The following is a 22557-nucleotide window of genomic DNA, read 5'->3' as shown; positions in this document are numbered from 1 at the left end:
ATATTCAATTTCCCTAACATTTTCTCTTTCTCACTCTCTTTACACACACACACACACACACACACACACACACACACAAGATCTAAATGATTACACCTATAATCCTAGCTACTCAAGAGGCTGAGATCTGAGGATTCTGGTTTAAGGCTAGGCATGGCAGGAAAGTCTGTGAGCCTCTTATCTCCAATTAACCACCAACAAGGCCAGAAGAGAAGCTGTGGCTCAAGTAGCAGAGCACTAGTCTGAAGAAAAAATGCTCAAGGACAGTACTCAAGCCCTGAGTTAAAGCCCCAAGACCAGTATGTGTGTGTGTGTGTGTGTGTGTGTGCACACGCGCACCCCTACACGGACTTTGTTAATTCTACAGGAAATAAGTAGAATTTTCCAATCACTATATCTTCCAGGTCACCAATTATACCTGTTAGAATGGCAGCTGACCCCATCTTCTCTGTACAGCAACAAAGCAAGAGAAGCTGGACAATATCAAGGTTGCACAGGGCCCTCCAGCCCATTTCTACCATTTCAAATGGATCACACTTTACATCGTATGCTAGCATTAATCACACGGATTTAATTTTCAAATGTCTCCAATGGCTTTATCAGAGATATAAGTATAGAAGGGACAAAACAAGAGAACATACTTCTACACAAATGAGAAAAAGAATTTTGATGGCCCAAATTTCTTTTTGGATAAACTTTTTGCTGAGCAACTTAGTAGATGGTTATGTACATACTTTCCTAAGTATAAAGTGGAACTTCTTTTCTAAGGATGAGTTGTCTCCTAGAAGAGTGCAAATTCCCCAACATAATCATCTTGATTCTTTCATATGCCCTTTGTTTGATCTTGAGAATGCTGTTTTACTTCTATTTAAACCTCAATACACATCTCCCTATTGATTTCCTCACAGGTCTTACTGCATGGGGCTGTTATGAAGACTAAGTCAGATATTCCCCATAAAGTAAATGCAAAGCACATAGTCAGACAACAATACATGTTAGCTATTATTTTATAGTCAGCTATAACTTCATGCTAGTAACTGGAAAGAACTAAAAGGAAAAGAAAACCTTTGTAGGCTATGCATTTGATTAAAATAATAATAACAACAATAATAAACTATGAGCCTAAAATATCCATAGAATATATACAGACTCTATTTCCAGCTTCAGCTTTGAACTAAAAATTTTAATGGAATTACCAGTGTTTTCTAAATGAGGTTCCAGGCAAGAAAAGCAAATAAAAAGGAAAGAAGTAATCTATGAGCATACTAAAGCACCCCCAAAACTTAGGCCCAACATCTGAGAATTTAGAATCTTTTCAAGAAGAATACATTTATCCCCCCTTGTTCTAAAAAATACCATTTTCTGTTCTCTTAAGGAAGCACATGGTTTAGAAACCATGAAAACAAATGATTCTATTTTTTATCTCAGGATTTCTCCCTATTTAACATATTTCAATGGAAATTTTGTTTTTATCTATCCTAATAGGGCTATTTTCTAAGAAAGAGTAGGGAAAGCAGAGAGGAAGTACATAAATCACATATAAGAAGAGCTAAGGAATTGGAGCCCTACATTCTGGGGCTAGCCAAAGAGCAAAAGCTTCAGATACCAAGTTCAAGTCCCAGTCTCAGACTTAAAAGAATAGAACCAAAAGCCAGATACTCACTGGTGCCTATAATCACTCATAATCCTATCTACTCAGGAGGTTGAGATTTGACAAGTGTGGTTCAAAGCCAGCCCAAGCACAAAAGTCTTTAAGACTCTTATCTCCAATTAAATACCAAAAAAGCAAGAAGTGGAGCTATGGCTCAAATGGTAGAGCCTTGAGTAAGAAAGTAGTTCAGGAACAGCACCCAGTACATGAATTCAAATCCTCAGGACAAACACAACACAGACAGACAAACGGACAGACAGACACAGTCAGAGACAGAGAGCGAGACAATGTGAAAGTGGCGTTTATTCCTCCCATGCTTTTAGGATGTTTCTATATGGTCCCATCAGCTCCATCCTTAAGTAGCTGGATTTATCATTGGGAGAAATGCAAGCAGAATCTGCACATTTTCAGTGGACAAAAGCAAAGGAATTAGAAGAGGAAGTTTGCAGGAGGAAGACTTAACCATCTTCATTTGCTTTCCACAGCTTTGCTTTCCAGAAAGTTCTCCCTGAGGTCAAGAGCCAATATATCCAATGCCCTGTACTTGATGTTAAACTAATCAAAAGCACAAGAGGGAGGTCATGCTTTCTAAATGCAGAGAGAGGAAAAGGACAGAGCCATCTGGCAACAACACTCTCCTCTCTCTCCACACCCCACCACCACCAAGAGATGTCTCCACTTCCTCCTCTTCAGAGCCAGCTGGAGTGATTATCCCATTTCTCAACACAGGGTAGCTGTTCTGGATCTCTTTCTCTTTTTTCCTTGAGTTACGAGTGATAAATAAATTTTTTACTTGCATTTCTGGCTCCATAAATACTCTCTGTTTCTTTCAATAGCTATCTTATCCTACTTCAAAGTGTGGAAAGAAGGACGTCTCGGTACCCTCTATTAATAGACTACAAAGAATCATACTTTCTGTTTGCACATTGCTTTACAGAGTACAAAAACTTTCCTATGAATTATTTGTCTCTCTTCATCATCATCCTAGAAGATATATGAGAAAGACCTTATCATTAGTCATAGTCTCAGAAAACTGTCTGGAAAATAGCTGCTAATACTGCTCTATGTACCAGATGGAAGAAGAAAGAAGAGAGCAAAATGGCTGCTTAATGTCGTCACACAGGCCGTCAAACTATTAAATGATAGAACTTAAATTCCTTCCAAAACTGCTGGCGCTGAGTCTTGTATAAACAAATAGCCAACAATTTGAACTTGAAATCCGACTCACGGTGACTTAGTAATTGTAAGATATACAACCAAAGAAAACATTAAACATTTGAATGGAGTGGGAAAAAGTAGCCTAAGAGATTTTCATGTACATAAAATCCATAGCTAAAGATGAGTCAAACTCCAGACACCTAGTAAACACGTTTTTCTCTCCCCCCCTCTCTCCCTCTCTCTCTCTCTCCTTCCCTCCCTCCCTCTCCTTCCCTCCCTATCCCTCCCTCCCTCTTCTTCTCCCTCTCTCCCTCCCTCCCTCTCTCCTTCTCTCCCTCTCCCTCTCCCTCTCCCTCTCCCTCTCTCTCTCTCCCTCTCCCTCTCCCTCTCCCTCTCTCTCTTTTTCTCTTTCTCTCCCTCTCCCTCTCCCTCTCTCTCTTTTTCTCTTTCTCTCTCTCTCTCTCTCCCCAGATGTGGGGCCTGGCTCTGCTCTGTCCCTGAGCCTCTCTGTGCTCAAAACTAGTGCTCTACCACTTAAGTCACAGCACTACTTCTGGCATTTTCTGAGTAGTTGATTGGGGATTAGGGTCTCATAGAATTTCCAGCCTGGGCTGGTTTTGAATCATGATACTTACATCTCAGCCTCCTGAGTAGCTAGGATTACAGGCGTGAGCCACTGGCATCTGGCTTCAGCATTCTTTAATACTAGCATAACATTGTGAAACATGTGCACCTTCTCAATCTCTAAAAAATGACTGATGAAAAGGTGAAAATCAAATAACTCACAAGTGTACAAGCCAAAAGTAAAGAGTTTTCTTGTATCTAATCACAAAGGGAACATGGCATTTCTTCTGCTCTGTGTGTGTGTGTGTGTGTGTGTGTGTGTGTGTGTGTGTGTGTGTGATGCCTGCACTGGGTCTTGAACTCAGGGCCTCTCGCTCTTGCTTGACTTTTTGCTAAAGACTAGTTGCCTACCCTTTGGGCCACCATTTTCTTTTCTTTTTTTAAGGTTGGATACTGGGACTCAAACTCAGGAGCTGACCCTTTTGCTCACTGGCTTGCACTCTACTCAACTGAGTCATGGCTTCAATCCTGCCACTTTCATTTCCAACTAGAAACAAGTTACCAAGCCAGTTGTTCATGAACTCACGGAGGCTTGGGGGGCATGTTAGAGGCTGGCCTCCAGTCATCCTATGTCTCGGTTTATTTAAAACAGTTCTAGAAATTCAATATCCTCATGTCATCAAAGGTCACCAAGAATGCAAAGCTAAAAACAGATCCATTAAGCCCCAAGTGCGGGATATGGATTGTCAGAGAAGCTGTGCATGTATTCTGTTCATTGAGATTAAAAACAAAAAATGACAAATTTTATCAAACCAAAGGAGTTTAATTTAATTATACAATCAACTTCTACTTGTAGGAATAACAATGTTACTTTGGAATGGACTATTGGACAAAACACAGGAAATAACTTCTATGTATTTGAGTGTTGGTACTGGCACTGGAAAGAACTCAGAGCTTCATGCTCTTATTACAGGCTCATTTGTTCACAGATAGTATTCTACCACTTGAGCCATGCCTCTATCCCACTTTTTGTTGGTCAATTCGAAATGGAGTCTCACAGACTTTTCTGCCTGAGTTGGCTTCAAACAAATATTCCAGGTACCAGCTTCCTGAAATGCTAGCATTACAAGCATGAGCTGCTGGCAGATGACAGACAGGAAACGACTTTTTAAACATCAAAACTGTGATCCATGAATGGAGCATAAACAAGACTTCCTTACAATTACTTATACTAGGATCTGACACCACCAAGCCTCTTGGAGCAGAGACAAAAAGCTTCATTACTCACAGCAAGAGAGAGGCGGGAGCAGGGCACCTCCACATCATTTCTCCAAGTCCTCATCTCAAGGATGCTGTGCAAAGCAGAACCATTGCTGAAACAAAGAGCTGGAAGAACGCGCTAGGTACATCGAGGAGTCAGCAACCCCCCTGCTCTTTGTCCTGGATGGACTAATACTTCATCCCTCTAGGCCTCTTGCTGAAATTGCTAACCTGATAAATGAATGATCCAGGTAAAGAGCCATCAGTACATTTACATTTACATTCTCCACACAGCCAGGAAGACACGCAGGACCGATGGGAAATTGACCTCGGTTTAACACTAAGTGTGTTTTATCCAAGTAAATCATGATAATGAAGTCAGAAGGACAGCTCTAAAAGCTCAGCAATTCTTTGCCAAAGTAAGAGACCAGATTGTTTATGCTTAAAATGTTTATTAATCAAGCAAGAGCATTAATGCTAGAGTTAGATTTAGGCAATAGATCTAAGACCTTTTCTTTAAGCTCAAAAAATATAGGCAAGGTATACTCTATTTTTTTTAACTAAAGGGCAATTTTAAGATTTAAATAAGTTTTACTATAATTCCTTTTTTAAATTATAGTTTCTCTTACTAGCATTTAAGTGATACTTCATCAACAAAGTTCCAAAAGAGCTCTACTGCCTCTTGTTGCCATATCCACCGGTCTTAAAAACCTGACAGAATGGGGGGTGTGGGGGAGGGAGGGAAATGGGTACCAAGACATGTGAAAGGGTATCAATGTATGTGAATTAATGCACCTTCTATCTGGCAAATATCATGTAACCCTTTTACTAATTACAATAAAAAAAATAGAAAAAAAAACCTGACAGAAAAAAACAAGTGGTCTAAGTGTTCACAGCAAAATCTACAACGTTATACAAGTTTATTGGGCCAAAAGAATTGTTTTTTAGTAATGTCCTCAGCAAGAGATAGTTCCAATTACCTATAATAATCATCCTTTCTAATCTGGAATGCTTCCTACCAAGAGAAAAAACTGAGGTTTGTGCATGGATACAGAAACTGTTCATACTATCAGATATATCAGTGTCTGTCCATGTGGAAGAAAGGTTATTTACAACCTTGACATCCACAGAGGTGTTGGCTGTTGAGAAAGAATCCTGACACTCAGGATTCTATTATGTTGCACTCTTCACTTGACTCTTACAAAAGCATTCCCAGACACAAAGTGACAGTGTGCTACATTTTTTACTTAGTTTCTTATTATCTTTAAGTAGTTGTTCAAAGGAGTTGCCACATATGAATATAATACAGTTATTAATACAATGTGTAAAGTTGATCAGTGCCACCCCTTTTAACATTCTCACCTACCCACCAGCCTCTTCCCTTCCCTTCCTTAGTTTTGAAGCATATACACTGAATTCTTGACCGTTTTTCCTCTTTTCTCCTCTTCATTCATCTCTCTCCTTAACAAAATATGATATATTAATACTTCCCATTTTTATCACAACTAGATTTTAAGTGGCTTTCATTCTAAATGTTAACAGCCGTTGCTACCATCATTTAAGCAGAGGAATCTGCCTCTGAAAATGGATAATGAAACTGTTCAACAGAACTATTAGCCAATTACTGTGAAGACTTTACAGGAATATTCAAAGTTTGGGCTGAGAATGTGGCTTAGTGGTAGAGTGCTTGCCTAGCATGCATGAAGCCCTGGATTTGATTCTTCAGTACCACATAAATAGAAAAAGCCAAAAATGGCGCTATGGCTCAAGGGGTAGAGTGCTAGACTTGAGCAAAAGAAGCTCAGGGACAGTGCCCAGACCCTGAGTTCAAGCCCTAGGACTGGACAAAAAGAAAAAAGAACTATTCAAAGTTCAAATAGTACCCATTACTATACATATAATGATCTATTCTTTCTGCTTCTGAAGGAACACTGAATAAAAGTAGGTGACAATTACAAATTGAGATACCATGTGAATATAAGATAAAAAATGCTACAGAAAGGCAATTTTGAAGAAATCATCTATAAAGTAATCTTGCCTTAGAAAAGAGGTACATCTTTAGAATTTACAATTGTTTCAAAGCAGTCACATTGTTCCATGCCTTGGAAAGGTTTACAAAATGTTATTTAATATCAAATTCCCCAAGGCCTGATGAAATCATTCTGCCATATGTCCATGCCAAGATCATTGTACAAGTATGAAAAACACGTTGCTGAAACATGCGTGTGCCCTGTGCATAGTGGTTGTAGTGTGTACAATCTGGAAGAACGCATTTATCGCCGTCTAACTCAGCAGTTCATTTCAATGAGCTGCCACCATTGCTCTGAAAGCAAAACCCTTGTCTATGTGCTGGCCTTTTTGGGTTCATGGTGCTTTCCAATTTGTTGTATCATTTACAAAAAATTACTAACTGCAGGCAGTACTCCAGCTCAACATTTTTGCACCGTGACTGGAAACTTTTACTGTGCATGCACGTTTTGCAAACAGTAATATCACATTTTAAGTGTTTTTAGCTGTTCCTTCGACCCATCTAGATACAAATCATAACACAAATCAGGACTAAAATATATAGTAATATTATGAAATGCATAAGGTATACGGATATGTGAGTTTCACAGAGGGAAATTGAATCATTTTATTTCTTAAACGTTCCCAGGATTTTCTTGAGTATTTGTGTCATTTGACGTTCCCTAATGAAAACTTTTCCCTCTCAGAATTACCCTTTTGCCTGGCCAATCCACGATGCTAACCTTCCAGTGTGTTCATGGCCTGTGTTTCCTTATGAATGTTTTCATTAAATTTCTCATCTGCCACACAGTATAAGATTTCATTCGCTCCAAAGTCATGCACTAATGGAATATCACCGTAATTTATGTCCTAATAGCATTTAGTTAAATAAGTCAAGGTAGTCCACTCTATAACAACATTCCTTGTTCTTATTTTACTGTGGTTTGCCTTCAAAGAAAATCCTTACATTGACTAACTTAATCATTAAATCTAGTCACTGATATCACCACTATATACAGACTTGGCTGTAAGATATAGGTCTACTAGCTGGTAGTAAAAGTCATCTATTCATTAAAATGCCAAGCACTTAGCTGGGTGCCCATGGAGACTCAGAAAGCATGAGGCTCTTATATCCAATTAACTACCAAAAGGCTGGAAGAAGAGCTATGGCTTAAGTGGTAGAGTGCTAGCATTGAGCAGATAAAGCTTGGGACAGTGCCCGGGCCCTGAGTTTAAGCTCAGAACTAGCCTATTATTGGCCTAGAATTTAACATCCTGCATATGTAGATATGTATGTGTGTGATATGTGTGTATTATAACTGCATGCCATGTGTGTGCATATGTGTGTATGCACACATAGTGCTTATATGCGTGTGCTTATATGTGTATGTATGCATGCATCTGCTGGCTGGCTCATGTAGCCATTGCCACGCAGCCTCGGGACACACTGACTCGCTTAAAAACTGCACGTTAACTGGGTATCAGTGTCTCATACCCATAATCCTAGCTACTCAGGAGGCTGAGATCTGAGGATCGAGGTTTGAAGTCAGCCCAGGTAGAAAAGTTCCTGAAACTCCTATCTCCTTTAAACGACAACAAGAGCAGAAAGTGCAGCTGTGATTCAAGTGGTAGAATAATAGCTTTGAGCACAAAAGCTCAAGGACAGCACCCAGGCCCAGAGTTCAAACCCCAGGACAAGGAAAGAAAGGGGGAGAGAAGAAAGGAAGAAGATAAGAAACGGTTCCACTCCACAGGGTTTCTGACAGCCCAGTTTTGTAGCCCAATGATCCCACAAACCACACAATTGCTCATATAAAGATTCCTCCCTATAGTTTACATCTGTGGAGGCTCATGTGTGTGATTTAAGCCAGCATTAAATGGTTGTTATTGTTTTTTAAAGAAATGTGTTTCTGATCATGCTCTTCTCATGACACACAACATGTGTCACTGGTGTGAAAGCTTCCCTATCCACTCCCAGTAGGCCTCCCTCTCCATGCAATGTCACTGTAAGATGTAACATTTCTGGTTGCGTCAAAGGGTTTATCTTAAAAGTTATCTGCCAGCCAGGTGCTGGCAGCTCACACCTGTAGTCCTAGCTATTCAGGGGCTGTGATCTGAGGCTCATATTGCGAAACCAGCCCAGTCCATGAGTCCTCCAATTAACTACTCAGAAAAGGTCAGAAGTGGCTCTGTGGCTCAAGAGGTAGAGTGCTAGCCTTGAGTAAAAGAAGCTCAGGGAATAGCGTCCAGACCCCGAGTTCAAGTGCCAGGACCAGCACAAACAAAAAGACCTATCTGGCTGTTCCCAGGCATCACACCTCCATTGCTTGCTTTCTAAATCCAGGCTCAGATTTCATGCCCACAGACCCTGCTGCCATGAACTAGAAAGACAGTGGCGGAGAACAACCCCTTCTGCTAGCCCAGAGATACAGCCAACTACTGACATAGGAACAAGGGCTCCTGGTCCACCCTCCTATGTTTTCAGAGAATACTTTAGAGTCTCATTTCAGCAATTCTTTGCCAAATCCTCACCAAAGAAGATAAAAGTGCTAGCTAGGTGCCACTGGCTCACACCGGTTATCCTGCCTATTCAGGACACTTAGACCTAAGGATCACAGTTCAAAGCCAGCCCAGGTAAGAAAGTCGCTGAGATTCTTATTTCCAATCAGGCACCAGAAAACCAGACGTGGGGTGATGACTCAAAGTGGTAGAGTGCCAGCTTTGAACAAAGGAAGCTCAGGGGCAGTGACAAATGCCCTGAGTTCAAATCCCAAGACTGGCACACACCAAAAAAAAAAGTGTCACCAAGGCAGAGAAGAGAAATAAAAGTTCACTTCACAGATTAAGCAGACAGAGCAGATGGTCTACAGGTAGCTAGGGGACTTGAACCTCCCACTGTTTTTATGCTGAAAAATGTCGTGGTATCTAAATTGACATTGATATCACAACAGATCACTACACACACTGCTGGCCTTATGGCTGTGAGTCTCTAACAAAAACAACTTGCTATTTACAGCACAGCTTTGGGCAAAGAAAGTGGCTGGAGTTACAAGAAGTTATTAATTAACATGGCAGCAAAGCTTCAGGATAGGGAAGCACAGAGGAGTTCTCTGGACCATTGTCAACAGTGTGGCACATATGTAAATAATCCTCAGTTTTCCAAGGCTCTTTTCTCTTTGTAGCCTTTATCCCCTTGACAATGATTGTAATTCTCTGTACCCAAGATCTCATCCAAGTCTAGCATTTGTGATTACAGGACAATGAAAGGAATCTTGCTGACATTTGCCTTCTTCTAAATCACATAATAATTAAAACATCCTGGAATAAACACTGTCATGTTCTTACTATGACAACAGACTCAACTGTCAGTTTTTCAATCACAGTAATCTTCTCCATGAAAGTCACCCTAAAATTAACTTGGCATAACTGCACACATCCAACCAAATTCTAATGCTGAAGGTGTATTCTTAAACAATTTATACGCTGACATCATGAAAGCGCTGGCCACACATCTTACATTTGGGTGGCATATTTTAAATTAGTGTTCCTCAGTATTAGGCTGTATCATTTATGACCTGGTCCAATCTCATTATATGTTGGGACGGGAAAAATCACTGCAAATAAGGAAAATGAGCCCAGCAGACAAAGGGCTCACTTTCTGTTTGCCTCGGGCAGTGAACCTTTCCCATGATGCCTCATGCAAGTTCACCCAGGTCCATGAAAGACAGGCTTCGAACCATGTCTGCTTCAGTGCATGTGACAAGGTGCCATCGCCTCAAAAGAGACCACAGTAACAAGTGCTGGTCCAAATGGGAGAAAAGGCAGCGCGTGTACAGTGTTGATGAGATGTTAAGTTGGCACAGCCACTACAGAAAGCAGTATAGAGGCTCCTCAACAAAACAAAAATAGGGCTAGATGTGGTAGCGCATGCCAGCTAGGTGAAAGGCATAGACAAGAGGACCACAGTCCATGAGAAAAGCACAACAGGTTGTCTGGAAAACAAAGGCATTCCTATGTTCACTGCAGCATTATCACAACTGTCAAAACATGAAAACAAGTGAAATGCCTGTCAACAGATCAAGAAAACACGGCACCTACATATAATGGAGTACTATTTGCCCATGAAAGAGAATAGGAATCCTGTATTGGTGACAAACGTGAATGGCACAGGAGGTCATTACATTAAGTCACATAAGGTAGACAAAGAAGGACAGGTACCACATGATATCATACGTGGAACATGAAGAATTTGGTCCCATAGAAGATGGGCATAGAGGCCAGGAAGTAGCGTGAAGAAGAAAGGTTGGTTTACAGTCCTATGCCATAGTCACAGAAGGCTAGGAAGCTCTCCTGCCACACAGTGGAGCACTGTACGTGCCCCATACACTTCAAAAGGCCAGAGGACTGGATTCCCCCAATGATGTTCCCATAGGTAGAATGGGCCTATAAAGAAACAAGTAACCGTACTAAATGGTAAAAAAAAAAAAAATACACTGGCATACACTTTATCTACCTCATGTAACTGTAACCCTTCTGTACATCATCTTTATGGTAAAGCTCAGTACTGGTCTATAACCCTCACTACTGAAGAGCTTGAGATCTGAGGATCTCAGTTCGAAGCCTGCTTGCACATACATATCTAGGGGACTCTTGTCTTCAATTCACTAGCAAAAACCTGGAAGTAGAAATGTGACTCAAGTGGCAGAATGCTAGCACTGAGCACAAAGACCCTCTAATGGCACCACAAACAAACAAATAAATATCCGCAAAAACAGGCATGTTCAACCTGACTTAAACCTCACAGGATATAGTCTAGTTTCATTTTCTTTTCTGTCAGTCAGAAAGGAAATATAATTCACATCTCCCTCAAAAGCAGAGCAAGATACTCAGTGTCTCTGCAATCTCTCCCACTGAGCACATGATTATTAATAAGTCAATTTGTATTCTGCTTCAGAGGATTTGGAAAAGGGTTCCACCAGCTTGGCCTTCTTCCAAATGCAAGTGGAAATACATCTCCTATAATTATTCCTTTTTGCAAGTTCTACACTGGTTTGTTTATTTTTTTGTAGAGACAGATGCAACTGAAAGGTTAAAATACTGCCATCTTCTCAAGCAAAACTGCAAGCCACTTGTTTGGGGACCACCACTGAGAAGCCTGTGTGCTTGTTCCAGCCAGGTTTGAAGCTCAACAGCAAACCATTAACTTGGCACATTTTAGAACTGAGTCTTTGTAATATGTCTGCTAACATGTGTACACTCTCGAGTCTTTATGTGCTGACAGTAAAAAAGAGGCCCTGAGAACCATCCTGTTTTATACATGAAATGAAAAGATGTGTCTGGTACTAAATTACAGCATAAAAACAAAAAAAAACAGAATTACCCATCGCCCTGTGGTATGAGTTGGTGGCAGATGTTTCCAGAGGAGAGCATTTGGAGAAGTGGTGAGGAGTATGAAAACTGTTAGACACGCCTCCCAGCTACCTGTGACATGCCTAGTTCCCAAAGCCAGTGGCCTTTTTGCCCACAGCGTGTCATCCACAGTGCATCTGATCACTGAACAGAGCTTACTGCATTATGTGCTTGGCTTTCTAGGCAGTGCTTCGCAATAAGAAAGTCAGATAAGATCTCTGCCATCATCCAAAACTAAACAACTACCCAGGCAAGGTGTGCTTCCAACAGGGCTTACGGTATGACACGTATGATCTGCAAGTATCTACAAGACGGAGGAGACTATCTGTGATCACAGGGGTGTCTGCTGGTGAGAGAAGGTCTCCTAAGGCTATGATGCTTTCAGGAACAAGTCAGAGCCAGAAAGGGAGAGAGCCATTGGCAGAGGGACTGTAGGACAGCACATTCCACATAACGGAAGCATCCAGGGCCTTGGCCATGCTGAGCTGTCATAACACAACTCCATAGCAGATGTTGATTCCTCACAGATCTGAAGGCTGGAGCATAAGGTCAAAGTGGCAACGTGGTGGAGCTCAAGCCAGGGCTTCAGTGTGTGGCGAGAAGGAATTCCTCGCCCTTCCGCTACGCGTCTGAAGGACATGAGGCCTGTGCCAGTGGCTCACACCTGTAAGCCTAGCTACTCACAAGGCCGAGATCTGAGGATTGAAGTCCAAAGCCAGGCCAGATGGGGAAATCTGTGAGATTCTAATCTCCAATTCACCACCACCAACACCCAAGAAAACCCCAGAAAACTAGAAGTGGATGTGGCTCAAATAGCACAGTTCTAACCTTGAGCAAACAAAGAGAGCACCTGGTCCCCAGGTTCAAACACTCATACTAACACAAAGCAAATATGTAGTAAGCTACAAGACTCAAGGTAAAAGTATTAAATTCACGTTATGATATTAAGAGTACATTGCCATAAATATGGCCTCTACATGCTTAATGGAAACAAGGAAAAATTTATGAAACCTGTACATTTAATGTAACCAAGCAAGACCATCTCTTTGGGAACTGTGAAATTCGAATTCACCATGTCTTTCCTGTCACCTCTTTTTATGCTGGATGCTGTTAGAGGCAATGGAAGTGAGAAAGCCATCAACAAGACAATGAGATTCTACACAAACACACACACCATTAAAAGATCCTGGTAAACTGAGCCCAGGAACTCGACCTGCACCTGAAAACAGGGCTTTGTTTGTGCCTATGGAACACAGAAGCCTTTGTAGTGATCTCAAAGACTTTTACCTTCAAAGGAGCATCAACAGTACACAGGCTTAGCTCTCTCCTCACCTCCTCGCCCGTTTCTGGTACAACGCACATGCTTCCACGCTGGACAAGACAAGCCCTCAGTAAACACAAACTTGCCTTGAGTTTCTAGATGTAGAAACATAGAACATGAGAGCTTTCCAAGTAGACCACTGTTCAATCAAAACTAGACCACTGTTTACAGTACACCACACAATTGTGTTTAATCTCTTCAAAACATACCACTAGCCAGTCTGCAAAGTTACTTCAAGTGAAGAACAGAAAAGATTTCAAGATAGTCGAAACCTGCAGGTGGAGCATTCTGGTAGGATGTTCAGAGGGACAGCTAACCCCACTGGGTTTGCGGGGTTCTGTGATGTTCTATCCCCCTTGCTGCCCCACTGAGGAAAGCAAAGCCTCACTGCCAGGCCCTCTTGCTCTTGGCACAGATTGTATTTTCTTGTCTGAGGCTCTCATGTAAAATAAATCACCAATGTCATCAAAGCAAATATTGAACCAATAAAAAAATTACTACAACCATTTAAAATAGAAAACACAAGTTTTAACTTCTATAAAGTGAATACAAATAAGTAATTTACTTGATTTCATGAGAGGTATCAAAGCGATATACTGTACGACATATAAAAATAGAGACAGAAGAGACAGGAGCCAATGGCTCACTCGCCTGTAGTCCTAGCCACGCTGGGGGCTGTGAGCTGAGGATCACGGATCAAAGCCAGCCTGAACAGCAGCTAATGATCTTCTAGTTGACAAGATTAAAGAAGCTGAAAACTAGAGAGGGCTCAAATACCAGTAAATATCACCCCCCCTTTCCTGGTACCCCCAATCTATTGTTTTTCCTAACACAAGGAAACAGCCGTAACACCATGAGGAACATTAAGGACTGAAGTGGATAGAGTAAGAAGCCACAGAGGGGAAGGAGGTGGCCCTGGAGCCATCAAGCTCCCCAGTGTGAAGGAATGCTAAGCATGCTAGGACAACAGTGACAGTGGACAGAACCAGGTCACGCCAGTGAGCATTAGAGAATGGACAGGTAGATGCAACAGATACGACAAGGCCTCGTCATATACTGTGGTCAGATATGGAGAGAAATGCACAGTATTAAAAAGTGCCCATGCTCTCCCTAAGAGCCATCATTGTTCACAGTCTTGTTCATTCAGGACACATGACTGATTAACAAGCCGGCTCTAAACATACTGGCCCCTTGGGGGAATTTATGGTACTCCAATTCTATTTCCATAATATGGTTGAGGCAAAGCTGTAGAAAGACTTTACTCCCCACTGAGGGGAAGTAGTCCCCAAAGAAACAGATCTGCTTTAGTCCTTTCTAGCTCACAAGGCAGAGTAGGGATCAGGCCTTCTCATCATGGTCCCCCTCAACCCCACCTCCACCCCAGCCAACCCCCATGGGCTTCTCAAAGTCAGACCACAGCCAGCTGTTCTCTCCCACAGCCAGTTTGGAATCTCAAGGTCGGCTCTTTGCCCAAGGGATTGGCACAGGACATGACCTTCCTCTCTATATTCTGACAGTTTTCAACAATGCGAAAGGGAATCACACCAGCACACAGCAAATACACACACAGACGAGCAGCAAAAGTGTAAACACATCTACTGAAAAGCTACATTATCTAAAGCAGGAGTTTCCTAAAAGAATAGATGGCTAGGAGCCAAGCAAGGGAGATAATTAGGTTACTATGTAAGCTACTATTTCCTCCTGGGAAACCTAGGAGCAATTTTTTTTTCTTTCTCATCTTGCATGTGTTTGATTTGAACAAAAAAATGATTTCAGTAGACATGAGCTCTAAAAATGGAAAAAGAAGAGGATGACAAAATGGAAGAAGAGAAAGACTGGCTCTTTCTAGACAAGGTGGCTCATTCCTATAGTCCTAGCTACACAGGAGGCTGAGATCTGATGATGTGAGGAGAGCCAAAGCCAGGGCAGGCAGACAAATTGAAGAAATCCTTATCTCCACTTCACCAGAAAAAAAGCTGGAAGCAGCTGGGTGCTCGTGGCTTATGTTGGTAATCCTAGCTACTCAGGAAGCTGAGATCTGAGGATCAGAGTTTAAAGCCAACCTAGGCAGGAGAGTCCTTGTGAGACTCTTATCTCCAATTAACCACTCCAAAACTGGAAGTGGGCCTGTGGCTCAAAGTGGTAGAGGCATAGCCTTGAGCAAAAGATCTCAGGGACAACATCTAAACCCTAAGTTCAAGCATCAGGACTAACCAAAAAAAAAAATCTGGAAGTGGAGATGTAGCTCAACTCAAGTGGTAGACTATGATGTGCGTCGATAGAAAAAGCCAAATAGGAATGTGAAGCCATGAATTCAAACCAATTAAAAGGGCAGACAGAAAAATGCTTAATCTGAAACTTGTAAAGGAGTGTGACCAGATGGAGAGGTGTAAAAACAAAAGAGAAAGGGATTCTGGTAATATACAAGAAAGTGGGGGAAGAAGAGACAGGCAAAAAAGACAGAGAGCCTTGGAGACACTTCTAGCACAGTGGGTGTGCCGAGGCAGCAAAGACCAGTCAAGGGAGGGACAGAAAGGAAAGGCAAAGGGACAAAAGATTCACAGGAAGAGGAAGTGGAATGGGCAACCCGCCAATATGCTTCAGGGAGAAGGAGTGAGGCTGTGACCATGGAAAGTCCATTGCATTTGAAACAGAAGCACACAGACACATGCACTTGAGAGGCAGGATTTAGTGTAGTAGGAGAGGAAGGTCAGAAGCGTAATCAGGAAATGACCTGCTGGGGGAAGGAACAGAGATGGAGAAACACAAGACAGAGCACTGCTAGCACAGAACCCTGCTCACTGCTGTATCCCTAGAACCAAAGACACTTTCTGGTTGTTGTTGACTCAATGGGTGGATGGAAGAATGAATTAGCATGGCATCAGAGGGAGTATGTAAATATCAGCTTGTCCTCGCATATGGGTAATCCATGCCTGAATGCTGGAGTTGGCACTGTTTTCAGATCTGGTTACAAGGAAAGGCTGCAAGCAAGTACAGTTCACAATTGAAAGGGTAGTCATGTGAGAAAAAGAGAATCCAGTCAGACACTAGAACTGGAGTGTCCTGAATAGAGACCCTCTCTGTTTGGACCAGGAAAGTCACAGGAATTGGAAAGGGGCTGGGTGTTGAGAATGGACAGGTACACATAGGGTAAGTATGGAGCAGAGTTAATAGATCCAGGGAAATACCTGCAAAGTTGTTAGTCACCATACGAGAACTGTAACATACTTAAAAGAAGAAAGTCATGTAAAGAGTTATTAGCCTAGATGGAGGGACACTGGATCGTAATCCCTGGCACTCAGGAGGTAGACACAGACAAGGTGTGAATTCTAAGCCAGCCTAGGCAGACATAGTAGGAAGACCCTAGGACAAATAAATACTCAATTAGTAGAATACTTGTGGCCTTATGCAAGACATAAAGTTCAATCCCAGAAAGTAGGTGATGGATGGACAGACGGACAGACAAATGGACAGACGAACAGACAGATATATAATAGATTATACAGATGAGAGATTGAATAGGTGACAGATAGCAGAGATAGACAGACAGACAGACAGACAGACAGACAGACAGACAAGTGGCTCCATTTTAGAGGATGTACTCAATGACTGCATAACAGTTGGTCTTATTGCTCTGTCAGTGAACAATTGACTGCAAACAATCCTGGAGTTTCCAGGTTGTGTTCTAATTAAGTAATAATTATGTAATTAATTATTAACAATTGTATATAAATTATCCATTAATTGTATTAATTATATAATTAAGTAACATGGTATTCCTTATAGGAAATGCAGGAAAGAACTTTTTCCTGCTGTTTGTCATGCTTTTGTTATTTGATTTTGGAAGACAGACAGATACTGAGTAGGTACTGAGTTCTAAAGAAGGTAGATTGGTCCAGAACAAGAAAAAAGGAGTACAATTGTTAAAAATATGCCCACCGGAACTAAGCCAAGCCCTGGAACACAGCAGAGGCCCTAAGATTCAAAGACTAGGATGAGGTCAGATTGTGCAAAGTGGAATAAAGACATGAAAAGGTAACACTTCAGTGACGCTCACTCTGGAATTCAGGGGACAGAAGTGGGTGGATGGGACATGGAAGCTCCCCACAACTGCTCTGGGGTGGCCGCCAGGGCCCGCTGAATGAGGGGGCTTTTGCAAATTTTGAAGGGCTACACCTTGAAATTTCCAGACAGATCACACCATCTGTAGAAACACTTGGTGAGGTGGAAAGGGCCTTGTGCAACTGCTGGATGTGCATTTCCCAGGAGGTCAGCCCTAGAGGCTCCATGGCCCCAGTCATGGGAACAAGATAAATACACACCTCACACATGGAGGAATCGTCTCCCAATTTAAGAGAATCCTGAAAGTGCTCTCTAGTCACAGAAGTCACAATTACCCCACCTTAATTTCTTGTTCCTTGTTCCTCCAATGCATCCAAGTAGTTCAATTTTGTATGAGACCCGTAAGGGCCTCCAGAGGGAAGACATCTTGGGACTCAACTAGCCCAACCTCCCACTTGCTATGACTTTGCTGTTAAAAGGATATCCTCGGCCTGCCCTCCTCTCCATCTCCTTTGCAGTACACCTAAATCCTCGAAATGTGACTCTACTCAACACAGTATTGGTAGAACTAAGAGAAGTCACTCTAGGTCTGTCTCCCTCTTAAATAGAGGATGACCAGCCAACCTATATCATATCAGATTCTCAACAAGCAAACAAACAATCAAACAACAAGGCAGCCAAGGCACCGACGGCTCATGCTTATAATCCTAGCAACTCAGGAGGTTAAAATCTGAGGATTGAGGCTAAGGTGGGCAGAAAAGTCTGGGAGGCACTTATCTCCAATAAACGACCAAAAGGCCACAAATACAGGTGTGGCTCAAGGGGCAGAGCACCAGCACTGAGCAAAAAAAAAAAAAAAAATCCAAACGAGAGCTCAAGGCCCTGAGTTTAATCCCCAGTACAAGATACAGAGCCCCAACATAAAACATAACCGGGCCCCCTACTCCTCAGAGTCCGGGGAACACCTCGGGGTGGGTGGGGGTGGGGTTCTTAGACCACACAATGAGCATGAACTTGACTCTGAGTTCCCAAAGACGCACGCAGGGCGGGCGTGGCTCCGGTCCAGACTCACCTGCAGAAAGCAGTGTCCCAGCGGGGCGTGCTCGGCCAGCGTGACGTTGTACACCTGCCTGGGGAACACCGGCTCGTGGTCGTTCACGTCGTCCACGGTGACGAGCACCCGGCAGGTGGCGGAGAGCGGGGGTTCTCCCAGGTCCCGGGCCACCACCCTCAGCTCCACCTCCTCCTGGGCCTCGCGGTCCAGAGCCCGGACGGTGCGCACCGCACCGCTTTCGGGATGGATGGCGAAGGCCGGTGCACACTCCTCGGCCTCCGGGTCGCAGCCTGCCTGGAGCTGGACGAGCGCATAGCGGAGCCGGGCGTGATCGGTGCCCGGCTCGTCGCCATCAGAGGCCTCGACCCACAGCACCGTGGTGCCAGGGCCGGCAGCCTCGGATACCGAGGCCCGGTAAAGCTCCTGGCTGAAGACAGGCGGCTGGTCGTTGAGGTCAGTGACCAGGAGCAGCAGCGTCTCCTCTGCACTCAATGGCGGGGCCCCCGCGTCGGTGGCCACCAGTCGTAACTCATACAGATCCCGGCTCTCCCTGTCCAGGGCCCCCTCCACGCAAAGGAAAAAGACTCCCGGGGAGGCCCCGGGGCGCAGCGCGAAGGCCCCCTCCCCGCCCTCCAGGGCCAGCGAGACGCCCCCGCCCCCAAGGCCTGGGCCCGGCTCCCCGGATGCCGCCTCTGCCCTCTCGGGGTCGCCATCCGCGTCGGACACGGACACGCGAGCCACGTAGTCCCCTGGCCGGGCTCCCTCGGAGACGCGGGGCGCCGCTCCTTCGGTGAGGAAGAGCAGGTGGATGGCCGGCCGGTTGTCATTCACGTCCAGCACGGCGATGGACACGCGTGCCGTGGCGACCTCGGGCTCGGCGCCTCCGTCCCGGGCCTCGATCACCAGCTGGTGCCAGGCCTGCGCCTCGCGGTCCAGGGGCCTCCGCACCCGCACCGCGCCGCTCAGCTCCTCCACGGTGAAGAAGGCGGCGTCGCCCGCTGAGCGGGGCCCGGGGCGGGCGCGGATGCGGTAGCGCACGAGCCCGTTGGGTCCCAGGTCACGGTCGGTGGCGCGCACGCGACACACCTCGGCGCCCGGCGGGGCGTCCTCGCGCACCGCGGCGCGGTACTCGTCCTGCTGGAAGACCGGCGCGTTGTCGTTCTCGTCCAGCACGCGCAGCTCCACGCGCAGGCGGCCGCGGCGCCGCGGGCTGCCGCCGTCCCACGCCTCGATCTGCAGCTCGTGCGCCGCCGTCGTCTCCCGGTCCAGACGCCGCAGCAGCACCAAGTCCAGCGGTTCCAGGGGCGGCGACGACGACGCCGGGGCTGGCGGCCCCGGAGCGTCGTACCGCAGCTGGAAGAACGGCCCCTCGGGGTCCTCGGGCCCATCCGATAGCTGCACCAAGGTATAGCCCTGCGTGCCAAACAGCCCGGCGTCGGGGTCGTGGGCACCGGGCAGGCGGAAGGCGGTGCCCGGCGGGCTGAGCTCCGACACGTCGAGCTGCACGGAGTCGCGCGGAAAGCGGGGCGAGTGGTCGTTCACGTCGTTGACTCGGATCTCCACCTGCACCACGGCGCCCAGCAGCGTGGCGGCCACGAAGCGGTAGCGATCGCGCCGCTCGCGATCCAGCCGCCGCGCCGTGCGGATGATGCCGGTGTCCGGGTGCACGTGGAAGTCGTCCAGCAACGGGGAGTCGTCCGAGTCCTCGGACAGGAGGAAGCCGTCTCCCCCCTGCGGCTGCGCGGCCGCCAGAGCCGCGCGAAGGTCGCCCACCAGCGTGTCGGGGGGCAGCCCCTCGTCCACCGAAAGGCTCAGGTTGAAGACCTGCGCGGAGGAGCCCGCGGACGCCCACAGCCACGCGTGCACGCAGAGCCCGAGCAAGGCGCGCTGCGCCCCGGAGCCGCCACCGCCTGGCCACCCACGGGGCGAGCGGCTCAGTCCGCGGAGCCCACGGCGCTTCCGCACCGGAGCCCCCTGGCCAGGACGCCCGGCGCCCATCCTCCGCCCACAGGGGCTCAGCGGCCCGCCAGCCCCCGGGAACGCTCCGGGATCTCTGCCAGCGGGTGGCGCAATGGCAGGAGCGGCCGCGGCGCGTGAGCCAAAAAGAAGCCCGCAGAGCCCGGAGTTGCCGCGGTCACATCGGCGCCCGGCCCGCCGCGCACGCAGACCGACGGGGCGGCGCCCGCCGCCGCTTCGGCCCCGGGATGGCTCTAACCGCGTCTCATCTCTTTTCCTCTCTCCTTTTATTCCTCTTCCATCTGCGCCTCGCTCGGCCCGGCTGCTCGTTTCCCCCGGGTGAAGTCAGGTGCATTGTTTCTTTTGCCAAAAAGAAAAGAAAAAAAAAAAGGAGGAGGAGGAGGAGGAAATTATTTAAGGCACGCTCTCACGGAGGAGCCGGGCTCGGGCCGGGGAAGGGGGTGGAGTCAAGGGCGGGGTGAGGAGGGGGCGGTGGGAGGGGCGGCTCCTCCGGGGGCGGCCACTCCCCGCGGCGGCGTCTCGCGGACCCCGCGGCGCCCCCTCCGCCCCGGCTTCCTTCCCCGCCCCGCGCATGACGCGGCGCCCACGAGCATCAGAGCCAACCTGCGCGCCCGGGCTCGGCGGCCGGGCGGGAGAGGAGCAAGAGCAAGACGTGGATGGCGGGGCGGACGCCGGCGGGGCCCTTCCCTGCCCGGCCTGGCACGCCGAGGGCGGTGGGTGCCGAGGGGCCGCGCGTCTCCGGGCCGCCCGCTGCCTCCCCGGGCCGCCCGTTGCCCTGACGCTTGGCCTTGCGCACACGGGGAGGTGGGGGACTGGAATCACTTTGCAGAGCCAAACTTGTGTTCTCCATTTGCCCCGGAGAAACCGGTTCCCAGCGGAAGGACAGATGGAGTCAAAGGCACAGCTGGAGCCAGGATGACTGCAGCGAGGGGAGGCAGAATTGGAAAGGGGTGTGTGGGGGGTGGGGCGGGTGGAGAGAGAAGCCTTCGAGAAAACCCGGGGAAATCTGTGGCACACATGGTGCTCTCCAGGCTTTATTCTGCCGCGCCACTATCCAGTCATGGGTGTCACTGTCCTCTGCCAGCACTGAAGGAGCCCGGTAGATGGAGCTTGTGAACCTGTTTTACGCATTCCGCGGCCATCATCACACTTGTAGGACGTTTTATGATGCTGATATATGGGCAGAAAGACCGGCGGCCCAGGCCCACGGCCTCCCCCACCTTCCCTAAGCAAGGAAGTTTTCACCCAGGGCCCCTATTCTCCAGATACCCACTTTCAAATTAGCTTGTGCCTGAGCCGGCCAGTCCCCAGGGTCTCAGGGTTAGGTAAGCGCTCTGCCCTTTAAGAATGGCCAGCCATCTTTTGCCAGTGGTTTCTGCAATTTTGCAGTTATGCCAGAGGAAAAAATTATTTTGGTAGACACTGTCTACCTGTTGGATGGCCCAAAAGGTCCTGCATTGTGGTGGTTTCTAGCTCCAGCCAAATACCTCCTTTTATGCACAGGCCTGTGTATCATTGCTAATCCAGAGCCAGGCCATCCTCTGTACCAATCAATTTGTTTTTGTAGTAGATTTGTAACACACGGGGCCATGATTAAAAGAACTGCAGTTTTCTTGATGAATTGTCCTTGATTTATGAGATTGGTATGAGTGTTTGGAGTTTTATTTCTCCTCCGCCTCTGCAATCTCATGGTAAGAAATCCTCTGTCCTCTGCTCTTTCCCGGGGTTATAAGCCATTCTCTCCCCCACATTCAAGTTTGTGTACCTGTACTGGGGCCTGAATTCAGGATCTGGGCACTGTCCCTTATCTTAATCACTCAGGGTTGGTGCTCTACCACTTAAGCCACAGCTTCACTTTTAGCTGCTTCGGTGGTTAATTGGAGATCAAAGTCTCAGACTTTCCTGTCCAGGCTGGCTCAGAGCCATGATCTTCCTATTGCAGTTTCCTGAGTAGTTAGGATAATAGCGTTCACTTTGATGATTTTCAGTCGGACTCAAGCCATCTTACATTTGGATTATCACTCAGACCCTTTCTTAAAGTACCTTGCTGTTGCCTCACCACACAATGGAGCCACCATATTGCCTTCTGTCTGA

At 46.3% G+C, this 22557-nt stretch overlaps 1 protein-coding gene across 1 annotated transcript in view; it reads right to left on the bottom strand.

The window, feature by feature from the left end:
* Dchs2 (dachsous cadherin-related 2) overlaps positions 1-21036 on the bottom strand; it is a 139679-nt gene extending 118643 nt beyond the window's left edge. Inside the window, exons 1-2 of the mRNA XM_090356547.1 lie at positions 20864-21036; positions 18505-20764 (exon numbers count right to left, since the gene is read on the bottom strand). Of these exons, the coding sequence (XP_090212673.1) occupies positions 18505-20764; positions 20864-21036 (2433 nt within the window). The remainder of the gene's footprint in view (positions 1-18504; positions 20765-20863) is intronic.
* Positions 21037-22557: the final 1521 nt, after the last annotated feature.

The sequence above is a fragment of the Megascapheus bottae genome, chromosome 23, assembly GCF_031878675.1.
Source record: "Megascapheus bottae isolate mThoBot1 chromosome 23, mThoBot2.hap1, whole genome shotgun sequence".
Lineage (NCBI taxonomy): Eukaryota > Metazoa > Chordata > Mammalia > Rodentia > Geomyidae > Megascapheus > Megascapheus bottae.
The sequence above is the reverse complement of the archived record's forward strand: the minus strand, read 5'-3'. Positions and strand labels throughout refer to the sequence as shown.